A 17,274-nucleotide genomic window follows, 5' to 3' on the forward strand; every position below is an offset into this window, starting at 1 on the left:
GTTTTTGCGATATCCAAGGCAGTACAACAAACTCTTAATCGACCTGAAGACATGACAGTTATATTCACAGAATCCTTAAGTGCAATCCAGGGAATTCAGAAAATATATCCGAATGATCCGATTTTAGAACAGATTAAAAAAGACCTTGTAAATCTAAAAAATAATCATAAACAACTACATATTGTGTGGATACTATCTCATGTGGTGATACCAGAAAGTGAGATAGCTGATCAAATGGTTAAAGAAGCTTGTAAAATGGAGAGATCCGATGATAGAACTAATCAAATTCCTCACTCGGATATAAAAAAATGCGTCAATGAGTACACAAAAAACTTATTCTGAATTAAGAATTCTGAAAATATCATGGACAGAACACGTCACAAACAAAGAGGTTCTGGGAAGGATGAACAAAGAAATGGAAATTTTAAATACAATAAAAACAAGAAAATTAGAATATCTCGGACATATTACACGTGGAGAGAAATACACCTTGCTCCAACTGATTATGCAGGGAAAGATCCAAGGAAAGAGAAGGATAGGGAGGCGTAGAATGTCATGGCTGCGCAACCTGAGAGAGTGGTACGGATGTACATCAAATGAACTTTTCAGAGCAGCCGTCTCAAAAGTCCGAATAGCTATGATGATTGCCGACCTCCGCCGCGCAGATGGCACTTGAAGAAGAAGAGTAGTCATACTTAAAGCACGAAAGCTTTAGAATTAGCTCATGAGCATCGTATTAATATAATTTCATTCATTTTATACTGCATGCATAAGATGCAACTTTTACATGTGGGATGCATTCAACTGCTAAATACCAACTTCTCTTTAACAATTACAACAAAATCATATGAAAGACTAGGAAAAAATGTTGATAACATCAGCGAACTGGTAGGCAAATCCTTTTCTAGAGCAGCTACTATTAAAACAGCTCTGAATCGTTTTAGTAGAACAGGGATATGGCCTCCTGACCGTTTTGTGTAAAACGACGCAGATTTTGCAGCTACAGCAGCGTCTTAACGTTAGGTCCATCCAGATCAAAATGAAACCAACCTTTCTTTCATCTTTCATCTTAATTAGTCCACCAGACAATTAGTTTTTAGAAACAACAAAAGATATTGTTCTGAAGCTATTTTCTTGTGGCATTTTAAATGAATTTATATTTAAATGGGAATAAGCCACAATTAAAGGTTAAAATACGTTTATTGACGTTTCAATTTCCACTTCGGAAATCGTTCTCAAAATACGATTTTGAGAACGATTTCCGAAGTGGAAATTGAAACGTCAAGAAACGTATTTTAACCTTTAATTGTGGCTTATTCCCATTTAAATAGTAATTCAACAAAAGATACTTTAAAGCTAGAATGTAACGTTTTTTAGAAAATGGTTCCTTTTTCATAATCTTTGCATCCAAATCACCATCTTTCCTGGAAAATACTGCTTTAAAAATCCTATAGACACACCATCCATTTGACAATATTTTTTTAAAACTATTCCCTTTAAAAAGTCTGAATGTGCCAGTTCAAATAAATAATCTGTACAGAATCTTATATACTAAAACGCTAAGCCCTTTTCTTGTCCACCACTTTACTCAAAAACCATATTAGATAATTAAAATATTTTTTCGGAATATTATTAGTATTACGTATGAGATTGTCAAGATATACTTTAAGTTTTAGACCCCACAATGTATATATGGATCGAAAGGTCTCGTCGAGACGAATCTAAATATTATGTACTTCCGGTTGCGATCCGACACCGGAAGTGACCCGAAACGCGCATAAAACGTCAAGATAGAGCAAATCTGACACCGGATTCGTGATCAGCATGCAAAATTAACTGCTAAATGATATCCATGTCGACAATTGATGAACTAAAAATTGCATTCCGGTTTTGAGGTCGACTTCCGGTTTCGTTTTTATTAGTCAAATCAATAGAGAATTCAACGTAGAGTTCAAAAATGTAAGTTCACGAAATTATCATTTTTAGTTTTTGAGTTATTGATAAAAATATTTTTACTTCCGGTCATTGTATATATTGTATATTTTTCTCGCAAAATAAAAATTTCATTTAAAAAACTCGATGTCGAGTTGGTCCGCTAGTCAGTACTATTATCAATATCATCCAGCCATCTGCGTCCAAAGTTGAACTAATTTCTTCCAGTTCTCCCACTATTGAGCTTCTTGCAGCCAATTACCAACCAAAAATTCTTTTGACGTCGTCTGTCCATCGTGTAGGTGATCTACCTCTTCTTTTATTTGTCAGCTTGTGGTCTCCACACTGTAATTTTTTGGGTCTACCGCCCGTCATTCATTCTGGTCACACGGCCAGCTTAGTTCCACTTCAGCGATTATGTGACGCCTGTCCTTCTTCTGTCATTCTGGTGAAAATAATTCACTCTTTATCTTCAACTATTATATCTGTGGAACCTCGAAAGAAACAGAGAATTACTTCGTCAATTGTAGTTCCAACTGCAATACCCTATAAAGAACCCTAAGAAATTCCACAAACTCCAGAAACAAATGCATATAAACGAAAATTAGTAGCGATAAAGGAGAAGAGCAACAAGGAAATCAATGAAAAAAGAAGAACCCAAAAAGAAGACAAGCTGCAAAGAAAATTTAAACAAAAGACAAACTACAAATGTGACACTGGGAAAGAAACTTATTGCTTTCTTGTGGAGAAAACAAAGAGGATGATTGGATGTTCGTCGTTATTCGGTGCGAACTATGTAAATTACTATTTTTTATTTAAAATAATTATTGCTATTTTATAATCTAATTATACCGATTTATTCTGGAATGTAATATTAATTACAAAGAAGTTAAGGACGCAAAAAATTAATATCTTTTCATTGAAAACATCCAATAGCTATAATACCATAATTTCTTCTTAAGGGTAAGTCCTTTATTACACGGCCTTCCCCTAACTTCTAGTTACTTCCAATTTACTAAACAGTTGAAATTGAATTTACTAAATAAAGTAATATCGGAATAATTGTTATTATTTAGTAACATTGGCTACTACCCTACTGCTAAATAATATTTTAAAATAAACACTTATTCGTATTTCGCATTAAGTATACTCACAGACATCTAGTAGAAAAAGAGTGTACTACTCATGTTGTTACACAACGTTTAAAGGATTACTGTTTTTTATATGGCAAATATTTTACTGCTTCAGTATATTATTTACAGATGACTTAGAAATATTAATATAAAAATAGTTCTATAAAAATAAACGAATTTAATGCTTTCATGGATATAAATATGCGAGTAAGAACAATTAAATTTTATTGGAAATATACTGATTTAAATTATTATTATCCCGGGATAGGTCCCGTTAAGTTACGTTACGCCATAGGTCCCGTGTAGAGATTTTGTCTCACTTAGTAATAAAAATTAGTCAGCATAAAAATGCTATTTTCAGGTCTTATGATCATCAGATTCAGATCTTTTTCTTAATATTACAAATTGTCCGATTACAAAATGCAAACTTCTAAAATCTCATCCAATTTTGACAGTAGGAAATTCTGTGATGAATGTTCGCAGGCTAGTCTCACCCACAAAAAGAATAATATTATCCAATATTTTTCCATGTATACCACACATATATATATATATATATATATATATATATATATATATATATATATATATATATATATCCATGTATATGTTGCAGAAAATGTTATAAAAGAACTTGAGCTCCAACTCGCCTCCCCCGTCTCATTTTTAAGAGCAGGTATCCCCGACGATAAATATTCGCACATCATGAGCTTTTGAAGGCAACTGTATGTTTTTACCTATGATGATAATTTGAATCTGCAAACTTCATTAGTTATCCCATTCGAAAGTAAAAAAACAAAATATTTTTGTCCACAGACAAAATGGAATGCTTAATATGCAAGAAATCAGGGCATATTGCCTCAAATTGTCCCAATCCTCCAATCAATTATATAACATCCCAGCCTCAACCATTAATATCAACACAGGTAACAGATCCCTCACCACCACAGTCTTCTATACAACCCGTATTATTACCACATATGTCTGCTTCAGAACTAAACAACTCCATAATGACTAAAACTCTCACACATAAACGTGGCCACTCTGAAATCGAGAGTACACGTGAGCACTCTGATATTCCTGATAACATCTCCGTCGCAAATTCGTCCGAGGACAACATCATGCCTTCCCCTAGTAGAGATATTAAAAAACCAAAAAAGAAACCCACAACAAGTTTACCTTCAAAACGTTACCTTTCCGATTTAGCAAAATACACTATCACAGAAGCCTTTAAGTAAACCTCAGCATGACTTGTTATTCCTCTAGAAAACTTGATAGCCTATGTCGAAAACACTTTCAGTTGTAGTGACCCCTACGCTGAAGCTCTTAAGTTTACAGAAAATGTTCCAGAAGAACCCAAAAGTTTGCCCAGTCTAAATCTTTACGCCGATTATAATGAAGGTAACTACAATTCTGAGAGCTCACAATCATCCCAATCTTTTCAATTCAGGTCCTATTAATAATAACACCATGCTAAGACTAATTCAATGGAACTGCGATGGCTTTTACCCCAGACTAAAATATTTTTAAAAGCTCATATCGAACTGCTCGCGCAATTTTATTTGTCTTCAAGAAACCAATTTCACCAAAGCTCACAACCCCTACCTAAAAACTACACTAGCTACAACTTCCTAAGACCTACACACCTACGATCAAGTGGCGGCTCGTCTATTTTTGTTTCCAACTATATCTTCCATCAAGAGTTTGACCTACACACAAGCCTATAAGCGATTTCGATAACCCATATAACTTATTCAGCTCAGAACAAAACGACCTCATAAAACAACTGCCAAACCCTTTCATCTTAGTTGGGGACTTTAACGCTCACTGCACAACATGGGGTTCCCAGCGCCCTTTGGGGAAGGTAAATATATCGAAGATATCATAAGTAACTCTAGCATCAACATATTTCCACATCAAGTCTAGAACCTCTTCTTGCATAGACATAAGTTTTTGCGATCCTGGAACCGCTCCTCTGCCTCAGTGGTAAACACTAGATAGCTTATATGATAGCAATCACTACCCCGTTTTAATCTTAATTCATATCACTGAAAATGTGGAAGTGATAACCAAATGAAAAATTGCCCATGCAAATTGGAGGTTTTCAGTTATACTCTTGAAGAGCTTTCAAACCAAATAATTTTCAAAGAAAACAGCGACACTGCCGTATATCAATTTACTAATTGCATTCTAACTGCGACCGACCAATGTTATGCACCATAAATTCCTCAAGAAAGGCCGTCCCATAGTGGAACGACTCCTGTAAACTCGCAATAAAAGAATACAAGAAGGCTTTTAATAGATATCGCAAAACTCGTAGCATCGAAGATCTTATTCATTTTAAGAAAACGCCTGCAAAAGCCAAACGAACTCTGAAGAGAAGCAAAAAGAATCCTGGAAAAAATTCGTTAACAGCATAACTACAGATACACATCCCACCTAAGTATGGACAAAAATTAAACGAATGAGAGGTTTAAACACATATCGCACAATATCCGCAATAACAGATGGAGATAATGTCATTACAAATTATAACCAAATAACCAAAACGCTAGCCAAATACTTTCAAAACAAATATAAGTCTGAACTCTCCATTTCGTACCCCACAAACCACTCACCACCTGACCTTATCCAAACCAATCCAATAAACCGTACCTTCACAGAAGTGGAGTTAAATTTGGCAATCTCATTAATGAAAAACTCATCTGCAGGTCCTGATGGCATCCTGTCTATCTTTCTCAAAAATCTATAGACAGGAACCCTCTTAAAGCTACTTGCGCTCTACAATGAGATATGATTCAGCCAAAGCCTTTCGAGACTTTAACGACAGTCGCTTACAATACCGATCAGAAAAAATGACTCATCTTCTAACGCTGCCACTGCCTACAGGCCAATCTCACTAACATGCACAATGTGCAAACTACTAGAAAAGATGATAAATAAATGTTTTCTTTGGTTTCGTAAAGAAAACAATCTGATAGATGCAGCACAGTCAGGTGTCAGACCCAATAGAAGTACGATGGTAACCTAAGAATGACGTCATCACAGTTGCCTTACACGTAGAAAGTGCCTTCGACACAATAAACAGAGCTGCTATTATTACAAAACTCAAGCCACTTAATTTAACGGGTAATATCCTCACCTTTATAAACAATTTCTTACAAGAGAGAAGATTCAAAGTAGTTGCAAATAGGAAAACATCTACATCACATTATATCACAAAATGGAATAGTCCCCCAAGGTTCAGTTCTTAGCCCCACACTATTCCTTCTTAGCATTAACAATATAAACTTTCTTGTTCTCCCTCCAATAAAATACTCAATATACGCAGATGATCTTTTTCTTTATTGCCAAGGTAAAGTTACAAGAAGCACATGCCCTTTACTCCAAAACACTATTCATAACTGGTCTACTAAAAGTGGAGCCAAATTTTCATCTGGAAAATTAAAGTCATAAACTTCTCTAGAAGACATCCACTTACCCTCCTCTACTTCACCTAAATGGATGTCCTCTTCAAGTGGTTAATAAACACAAATTATTAGGAGTAATATTCGATGAAAGACTTATATGGAGAGATCAGATACAGGATACAAAAACAAACTGCGTAAAAAGAATCAATATCTTAAAAACTCTAGCTCATCATCAATGGGAGGCAGAAGAGAAAGTCCTCTTAAGAATTTACAGAACATTGATCCGCTCTAGGTTGGATTACTGAAGCATTCTCTACATATCTGCTTCCGACACTCACGTTAAAAGTCACAATACAATTCACAATACTTCTTTACGCATTAGCCTCGGCGCCTTTAAATCAAGTCCTTCTGAAAGTCTTTATATCGAATCTTCAGAAACTCCACTTTTTATAAGGCGGCTACCTTTACTACTGTCTTACTTCTCTAGAATTTCTACTAATCCAAAAAACCCAGTAATTAAACTAATTAATACTCCCCACCCTGTTCCAGATAATAGTCAACCTCGAGCACATTCTCTCTCACAAATTTTAAAAACTTTGCTAAAAGACACAGACCTAAAACTCACAACTTCGTTTACTACGTCCAGAATTCCACTGTGGACCAAAAAGCTATCTAGAGCCCTTACCAGCTTGAACCGATACAAAAAAGAAGAAACGCCCAGAACTCTCTTGGTATAATCATTTGGGGAACTTATACAGACACAGCGTTATGACAAAATTCTCTACACAGATGCCTTCAAAGAAGAACAGGCCGTCGGCTGTGCCGTCTGTACGTTAAATACAATAGAAGCATCATACTGGCTTTCTCCCAGATGCAGTATACACACAGCTGAACTGTGCAGAATACTCAAGGCATTAGACTCGTCCATTGCTAATGAGAAATCATTATCAATATGCATTCATTGTCTCTCCGCAATTGACTCAATCAGAAATATATACTCCATACATCCCATTGTACAGTGCATCCACAGTATCTGCCAACAGCAGTCAAAAAATGGTGTTTCAGTAACTATTATCTGGATACCATTCCATGTTGGTATCAATGGAAATAAGAACGCTGATTATGCAGCAAAACTGGCCTGCTCCTTAGAAAATATGGAAAACATACAACTTCACCAAGACCTAAAGGCCAGTATCAAGAAAAACGTACTAAGCACTTGGCAAACACACCAGAACGTGCAAAATAGAAAACTACGCACAATTCAAACAACTGTTACCTCCATCACCATGCCTCAAATGAACAAAAAACACAATATTATTATCAGAAGGCTCAGAATAAGTCACACGCGTCTTACTCATGGATATCTGATGTCATCTGAAAACCATCCTCGCTGTGAACATTGTAATGAGTCTTTAACAGTCCAGCACATATTACTAGAATGTGTGTACTACAAACCTCAAAGAGACTGCTAAAACTTTCAAAATAATTTAGGTGATCTACTCGGTTCTACAAACATGTACAGTGCCATAATTCGTTACTTAAAAGACTTTTACTACTTAGTGTAATTATATTAAGATGTTGCTAATGTATCTTAACTTGTATATAAACAGATTGTATAATGTATGCAAACATAAACATATTGTAATAAAATTTGTAACAGTGTCAATGGCCCATAGTTACCGAGACACTAATTAACAAAAAAAATAGCGTTGGGCTATTTCATCTCCTGGTACTCCTGGAAAATACCATGCTATTTGTGTTTAGAGGCTTTTCACTCGAGGATGTGCTTGATATGTAAGAGGATCATGAAAATTTGGTAGCAATTGTAGACAGCATTCTTTGGTGCCTCCAGTAAATGCATGTGGTTTTCTAACAGACGAAAACTCTGGTGATGAAGATATGATCGCAATGGGTACTTTACTGAAGTTTGTGTGCAAAATATTGAGAATGATACATTGTTACCCAATGCTTAAGATAATATTTCATTAACAGCAGTTGAAATAAAAAAGGAAAGTAAAGGGTCTAAGAAAAAAAAAATTACCACTAGGCAAAAAAAGATATTCAGACAGAAGCTCAATATAACATTGTACAAGAACTTCCAGAACATGATTCTAAAAGTTTCCTTGAATAGTTTTTACTTTTATTTGATAAGGATCATGAAAATTTAGTAGCAATTGTAGACAGTATCCTTTGGTGCCTCCAGTAAATGCATGAGGTGTTCTAACATACGAAAACTCTGGTGATGAAGATATAATCGCGATGCGTACTTCACTGAAGTTTATGTGCAAAATAAGAATAATGACACATTGTTATCTGAGTCTTCAGATAATATTTCATTTCAACAAAAGTTGAAATAAAAAAGGAAGGTAATGAGTCTAAAAAAAATCTACTACTAGGCAAAAGAGGATATTCAGGCAGAAGCTCAATATAGCATTGTAGAAGAACTTCCAGAACATGATTCTAAAAGTCCCCTTAAATAGTATTTACTTTTCTTTGATAAGGAACTTATAAAGCTTGTAACGTCAGAAACTAGTCAGTATGCTACACAGAAGAATCGCTAAGATAAAGTTCGGGAGTATGATGTCAAATCTTTTCTGGAAGATCTAATATTAAGCAGTTATGTCAACATTCTCCGCAGGAGAATGCTTTAGCACTATGAAAGAGATGATAATAATTAACTTGTGACAGAGACCCTTACTTACTTACAACATTGGATCAGTTATCATTTAAAAGACAAATTACAGCATCTTTGTTACAACAAAATAAGAAACCTGCTTCCTATTCTCGAGGTCGTCTATGGGAAAATGAAAATGTCGATATTTACTATAACCGACTAGATCATTTGGTAAGTTCACAGAAAGAATTAACTCAATGTGGTTTGTGTCATGATAGAATAAAAATAAAATATTTAAAATGCAACATAGGCTTACATGTCAAATGTTTTGTTTCATACTATACCCAAACTTAATAGTAGGTTACACGCCTGGTGTACCATATTTTTTACAGGACGGTTTTACTTATTTTGCATAAATATTGTGTTTTAGCGATAAATTTAGAGAAAAATATAAAAAAATACTGCAAAGTAAGTTTAAGGCATATCTGGGTTAATTATAGATTTGTTTTAAATTGGTATACATTCCTCATCTCACCATTTCACGATTTTTTCTCTCTTAACTTCTCTTTTAATAATTTTTTTTTCATTTACTTCAATTTTTCCTGTGCAGTGAGTTGTTTCTGTATCCTCTATTTTTTTTGTAGGGCATTTTGCTTTTTTCATGGATTCTTGATCATACATTTATTTTATTTTTTGTCGTTTGTTTGTGTCTTTGGCTGGTAATATAATTTTGTTTTATCATTTTACCCACTCAAGATAGTGATTGGACTCGTAATTTGCTCAGATTTACGTTCTGACATTGGTTATGTTCATTATCCAAATTTTTGGGACGAAAATTTAGTTTTGGTGAGTTTGATTGGTTTCTTGTATTTTTACATTCCGTCGTAGATTTCTCTCCTTCTGGTGTTAAGTTTATTTTGATTTATCTTGTTAGGTTTTTCTAATATATTTACAGAAGGTTCTTCTTTACATTGCCACGTGTCTTTGGTTTTGATATATCTCTTCCTATAGAGCTGATAGAATCATTCTGTATCATAGGCAGACACAAAAACTTGTTTATTTTTATATAGTTTTATGTATCAAATTCCGAGCAAACTAGAAATAAAGATTCTTCTTCTTAAAGTGAGGTTAGCTACAACAATTTTTAGTAGCCAACTTTCATTAAGGAGAGGACAATTTAAGCAAAAGAATCTTCTCGTCCAAGTTGCCTTCAATTTAACAACTACTCTCTTTAGCTGTTTAAAATTTAGTCCTGTTCATTGTCAAATGTTTCTTAGTCTTTTATTTGTATTTTCCATTCTGTGTTATTATTTTTAACAAAATTACCCTTTCTAATATTGAAAAATAACTTTAAAGCATTTTCGTTGTCTAATATTATGCTTACTCTGAGTTAATGCTGAGGGTTATATATATCCGAGTAATATATTATACGGTTTCCTATTTGACCTTCTTATTTCCTAGATAGTACGTACCTATTTTTAATCTTTGGTTGTTTCTATTTTAAAAAAGTTTCGCTGGTTGGCGACATAAAAGTCTTCGTCTGGTTTTCTGCTGGATCTTCGTCCTCAATACCGATGATCTTGGGTTACCGTCTTGTATTATATGATAATTTTACTGCTAATATTTTCTATTGATCTTTAATGTGTTGGTTTCCTACTTTACTTCCACATTTCACTGCCCTTCACATGGTCAGTTCTTTCACAATCGGAACCAATTTATTAATTCCAGAATAATAAAATGCCTTTTGACTAGCTTCTTAATTTGTAGCTGTTGGTTTGTAATTGGTATATTGCTTATACCGGCAATCACTCAATCACCAGAGCTATTGTAGTTATCTAACAGAGTGCAGCAATTTTGAGTAGAAGAATGATCATTTGCAAATTTACTTAGTTTTTACTTAAACTTAGTATTATTTAAATAGGAAACTGTTTTTAAATTATCAAACAGTTTTTGATCTGGGAGCGAAAATATCGACAGCTTATTTCTAAACAACTAAAAGAATGTAGATAAAAATAAAGATAATGACAAATCATAGAAAAATAGCATTTATTTACACTTTTTAATTATAATTTACTGATGTTGTGGTCTTTGATATTCTTCATTTTCTTCTGGATGAGCAGCGTTCCATTCCAAAGACCTAAGGATTGCTTCTGGTATTGGTGGGGGTGTGTTGGTGTCTACTGGTGGAGTGGGGAGATGGCTTCCTTCGGGTTGGTATCCAAATTCATTAGCTACATACTTCAGGACTACTGGAACTCCTTCTGGGCTTTTCCATTCTGCTGATCCAACTACTTCAGAAGCCGCATCTTGGCTACCAGCGTTTTTAAGAACACCCTGTTCTTGGATGACGATTCCGTTTCCAGTTTCAAATGAAGAACGGTAGTTTCCGTCCACGCTGACTTCGTTTTCCTGTCTGATTATGGGAATATGCTTAGGATCGACGCGCTCGAGACTAGCTGCTAATGCTACGGCTACAATTGTCGAAAAAGCGATCTGTAAACAAAAAATAAAAAGGCAAGTTATTAAACATTTTAATAGAAATACTTTTCATATCTAAACATACTCAGTTAGCAATACATTATAGGTCTCTACAATTTAAAAGATACTTGTTAATTTTTTTTATCTGCAAATATGCAATATGTATGCAACAATATTATATTTTGTTAAACAGGCAAATTTTGTTAAACAACAAAAATATTTGTTATATAGACAAAATAATAGAGTATGTATGTGGTAGTATGGATTTGATAAATACGAAAAATTGTAAATAATGTTGTTATTATTACTCTTTTATCTGTTCTAAGGTACATAATAAAAAATTTTACGAAAAAATTATGGATTTTAATAAAGCATTTGTGTTATTAAATTTAAATACAAAACCAATTGCTACCGGACAAAATACTCTTATTGACTTATGATTTTGAATCACTTAAAGCTCAATCAAAAGATTTAGAAAACTAATAACACCAACAAGATATATCAAAATATAGGAAACTATAAAACATATTCCATTGAAAAAACTAATTTCATATTTCTTAATCTTACTGCATTTTTACTGATTTATCTCACAGTAAACGGTATCAGTAGCACTCGCTTATCATACTATCTTTCAAAATATTAAACATAAGACTTAAGTATCTTAAACAGATACATTTAAGACATTTACTTGTTCTTACAATGACTAGTGAATTATTTGTTTTCGAAATGCTTTTACGTAGTACGAAATAATTGCCTATTTACAGTACAGTACTACGATGATAAGAAAACGTAATAATTAAGGGTACTATTGGTGGAACACGCTCACAAGGAAGATTTTCTACAATTAAGGTAAATCAATCTAGAAGAATCATTGTCAATGGTCTACGCAAACAAAAAACCGTGATCTAAGCGACCGCGGCATGATGCCGTTATATTTTTTTAAGAGTCAACAAACAAGATAAAAGCATTATAATAAGTAATACATTTTTGTAAATATTGTTCAAGAACCGTTTGCAATAAATTATCTGCTATTAAATCTTTATTCTGAGTGTCTATTTAAAGAAGCACTCTAATATTCCAAGGAAGGTGTCAACGTAAATGAAGTTAATATCAACAGCATCAGATACGCCGATGATACGGTGTTGATTACGGATTCCGACACGGGTCTACAACGAGTCATTGACAGGATCAACTCGGTCCGTGAGCAACATGGTATGAAAATAAATATTCTTCTTCTGCTAGTGCCTATCCTCTATGTTGGCTACCACAATATGTTGGCCCATCGTATTTTATTAGTAGCTGTTCGAAATAGGTCTTAAGCCAGGATATTCGGCGGCGTCCTGATCATCTATTTCCTTCTATTTTTCCTTGTATTCTATTTTATGAAAATAAATATTAACAAATCCAAAATGATAGGTCAAGTTTAAGTACCTGGGATGGTTGATCGATAGATCTAGAAATAAGATCAAGAATGGAACAGGGCAGAAAATCCTTAAAAGAAAATCAAAAAAGTTCGGTATAGAATAGGAAGAAACCAGAGCATTTAAACACAGCGAAAGTTAGAAAAATATTTCATCTACGTCACAAACTGAGAAACATTATCAATATGCCAAGTGCCTAAGTACCAATATGCTCAAGTAATGGTAAAAAAAAAGATCGAGAAAAACAGTTATCTAGGAAGAAAAAACCATCTGACAATATACATGGCCTAATTTTGAACAGCTAAAGACAGCGAAAAGTTGGCAATTAAAATGATCAACCTCCATTAAGATAAGGCCAAATTAAGAACAAGAAGTTTGATGGAGAGGTTGTATAAATAACATACAAGGAAAAGAATCGAGAAGTAATATATAAAAATAGAAGAGCAGAGTGGATTTATTTAGAATTCATTACTTTGGACAAAGTCCATGATGCTGGACCATTAAAAGACCATTTTAAAATATTCTCGAAAGAAGGTCCAAGTAAGACATACACCAACTCTATAACGCATATTTATTAACATACTGAGCCAGTTTACGCATACTCAAAACTATTACAGTTTGTAGTGTATGTCACAACCTTTCCTTGTTACGAAAGGCTTAAGATCGGGATGTTCTTCATATTCAGGAAGAATTAACAAATTGGAAAAAAAATGCGCAGGAATGGGACTAGACATTGGGAACCAGTGCCTGTTCTTTTTATATAATGAAGTAACTGTAGCAAATAACAGAGAAGGTATGGAATATACCATTTGAAAACTGAGTGAGAAATACAAAAATTACTTAAAGGTTAATAAGACGAAATAAATTGTAATAAAAGAAAAGACTAAAATATGAAAAATATTTACAAGTACTAATAAATCAGAGGATAAGTTTAACAGATGAACAACAGGGTTTTCGTAGTGGAAGATCGTGTATAGATGCAATATTCGTAATTAAACAAATTAATGAGAAATCACTAGAGTATAATAGACCAACATTTTTGTGTCGGATTGACCTAAAGAAAGCGTTTGAAAGAGTAAGACTGAAAGATGTAATTACTTCTGTATAATAGAGAAGTTTCCTTAAACATTATAAAAACTATCAAAAACATCTACAAAAACAATAAAATGAAAGTTAGAATAGATGGACAACTTACAGAACATATAGAAATAGGCAGCGGAATAAGACAAGGAGATTCATTGAGCCTCATGCTTTTCAATTTAATTATGCATGAAATCATCAAAATGGAAGAGAATACAGAATGGAAAACTAAAAATACAAATACTCTGTTACGCAGACGATGCAATATTGATAGCCCAAGATAAAGATAGTCTGCAAATACTGGTCCATAGATTTAACATAAGAGCAAAAGAATAGTTAGCAAAGAACCAACCAGATGTAAAATAGAAATTGATTGCATCAGTATTAAACAATTAATGAAAATAAAATACCTGGGCATTACACTGTCCATCTATGGAGAACTGGACAAAGTAGTTAGAGATCAAGTACAAAAAGCAAATAGACTGGCAGGATGCCTCAATAAGACTATATGGCGAAACAGACACATTAATACTGAGATGAACTCAATAAATTATAAACCCAGTGTAAGACCAATAATGACATACGCCTCAGAAACAAGACCCGACACAGCCACAATGCAAAGGCTACAGGAAACGGCAGAAATGAGAGTAGTAAGGAGAAATACAGAAAATGCGCTGAGATCGAAAGAAAAGTGAAGAAATTAGAACAAAATTGTATGTACGGTGTATAAATAAATGGACACAAAATAGAAAAAAGGAATGTAATAACCACATAAGCAAAATGTAGGAGACTTGTCTCGTCAAAATAGCAAGAGATAAGTCACCAATCGGCAAAAAAAGTATCAGTCGACCGCGCAAAAGATGGGGTGACAACCTTCTATAGAGGTATTATTCCGCCAATGAACAAGCAAAGTTGCTTATAAAGAGAAAGAAGAAGAAGTAAAAGAAAACACAAAAAACATAACCAGCATACAACCACTATAAACGAATCAGAAATGAAATGTACAGAGTCATGTGTACACAAAAATAATTAGAAGGGGAAGTGAAAAACCTTGTAATAAAGGACGAATAAAGAGATACTTAATTTTTTAATACGATTATTATATTTTTTTACTATTAAGAACAATTTTGTAGCAAAAGAAGGCAGTCGTGTCGTATCTTGATAACTAATATATATCAAACCAAGACATAAGATAAAAAAACAGTAGATATATACAACACTGTAGCTACAATAGGTTCAAGATATCTTATCTGGTTTAAAAATATATTGAGAATTAATGATACAACATAAACAAAATGGGCATTAAGTTCTGCTCCAAGAAATATAGGGAAAAAAAAAGGAGATCGGCATTGGAACGAACAAAAGGAATCAAACTAGAATAGAACATAGATAATACATGAGGAAGAATGGAGAGAAGTAGTAGATCAAAACGTGAGATGCGCCAAATGCTGTAGTCTCCCCGTATAGAAAAAACGTATATTGCATTTTAGGTACTAAGTATAAGTATAACATTACATAATACATAACTGTTTAAACAGCAAAAAGGTGAGAACAAAAAGGTGAGGAAGGTAAAACATCTTACGAACTGGTGTCTAATAAAAAATGAAGGATAAGGAAGAGATATAACTAAATAATTAATTCCTATAAGCAGAAAAAAATTATTGACAGAAATGTTTCTATAATGAAATTTGTTGGGTTATTATTTCCTGAGGAGTGGAAAAATATTAAGTTTTTGAATAAAGACACTATTTTGAAACTCACCAAAAGTCATAGCTAACAAAATTACCACGAAATTAGCACATTTGGCAGGTGCAATTTCGATGATAATTTTTGACTGAAAATTCGACTGTATTTTAACGTTTGTATTTCCACTTCTGAAATCGTTCTTTCAGAAAATTTAAGAATTGATAAAGTGATGAAACATTAGTAAACAAATAAATATTTAAATACCAATTAATAAAAGCAGAACGTTTCATATCTTGGTGAATAAGGGATTGTGAAATATTTAGTGGATATTATTTATGACATTGAATGCACAAGTAAATAAAAATGTTTGTCAAAATTTTAGGTAAATCTGAATTGTGCAGTATCTCGTTTTCACGATCTGCAAAACGTAGTTCAGGAAAAAAGAGGTCTAAAGAAGCAGCTAAACTGTTACCAAATATACAGCTCCAGCCGATAAATTAGGACTGTAAATAAAGTGACAAAGATTAAAAAGCCGCAACGAAGACAAATACAAACGGCCACTACAGCTTCATCAACTCAACTATAGCTGCATTATCATTAGTAGTAGTTTTGAGTATCGTAACCGTCTTATAAGGAGAAATAATTGCACTATGTATTTCAAATAATAACAGATATCTTAAGCTAACTATTGGAATAATAAAAAAAATCAATAAATATATTAGGAAAATAAATTGGATAAAAAAAATTTATATTTTTTCTCTATTACTTTCATACTAAATATGATTAATTGTAAAATTTTTACTTGGCATTTAAATACGAGATTCAATGACCTTTGTTTTTGTCTAATTGCGTGTGTTGTAATGACGACCGAAAATATATCTGTGTAATAAACCGAAAGTATACTCACAATGGTCTTCATCTTGCTAGATGCACTTCTGAACGTGTTATGGTCACTCTTTATTTTGGCACCAAATTTATACACACCATGATGACACAAATATTCAGATTTAGAGTTGCTGATATTTGTTGAGGCAAAGCTGGTCCATTTTATTATTTCAAGGACGAACAAGGATTCGAACATGCATTTATTAATATTATATTGGCAAAATCTAGGGATATTTATATAAAATCATAAAATTAATAAAAATAAATTTTCGCAAATGTTTAAATTATACATATTTAAGTATTAAAAATGCTCATTCTGTTAACAAAAAACGCAGCAATGTTAACAAAAGCCTTTGTATTTTTTTACAGGAGAGAGAAAGAAACGGAATGTTTATTAGGGTGGGCCGATTTGTATACCAAATTCAAAAATATTTTAATTTCAGATTTTGCAATCCAAATAAACATGTGGAGTAGGAAAACAATTTTTTTTGTAAAAATAAATTTTTTCATATTTTGCTGTTTTGAACTGCCACAAGGTCACTAAAATTTTGAATTCAAAAATATTTTAATTTCAGATTTTCCAATCCAAAAAAACATGTGGAGTAGGAAAACAATTTTTTTTGTAAAAATCAATT

General features: G+C 33.1%; 1 protein-coding gene across 1 annotated transcript; it reads right to left on the reverse strand.

Moving 5' to 3' along the window:
- Positions 1–11,118: 11,118 nt before the first annotated feature.
- Positions 11,119–16,820, reverse strand: LOC140445359 (endocuticle structural glycoprotein SgAbd-2-like). Its single transcript, XM_072537335.1, has 2 exons — positions 16,662–16,820; positions 11,119–11,582 (listed from the first exon to the last, which is right to left on the reverse strand). Exons 1-2 carry the CDS (start codon positions 16,671–16,673, stop codon positions 11,160–11,162), a joined length of 435 nt encoding a protein of 144 aa, XP_072393436.1. The 5' UTR covers positions 16,674–16,820; the 3' UTR covers positions 11,119–11,159.
- Positions 16,821–17,274: the final 454 nt, after the last annotated feature.

The sequence above is a fragment of the Diabrotica undecimpunctata genome, chromosome 7 (genome assembly GCF_040954645.1).
Source record: "Diabrotica undecimpunctata isolate CICGRU chromosome 7, icDiaUnde3, whole genome shotgun sequence".
Taxonomy (NCBI): Eukaryota; Metazoa; Arthropoda; class Insecta; order Coleoptera; family Chrysomelidae; genus Diabrotica; species Diabrotica undecimpunctata.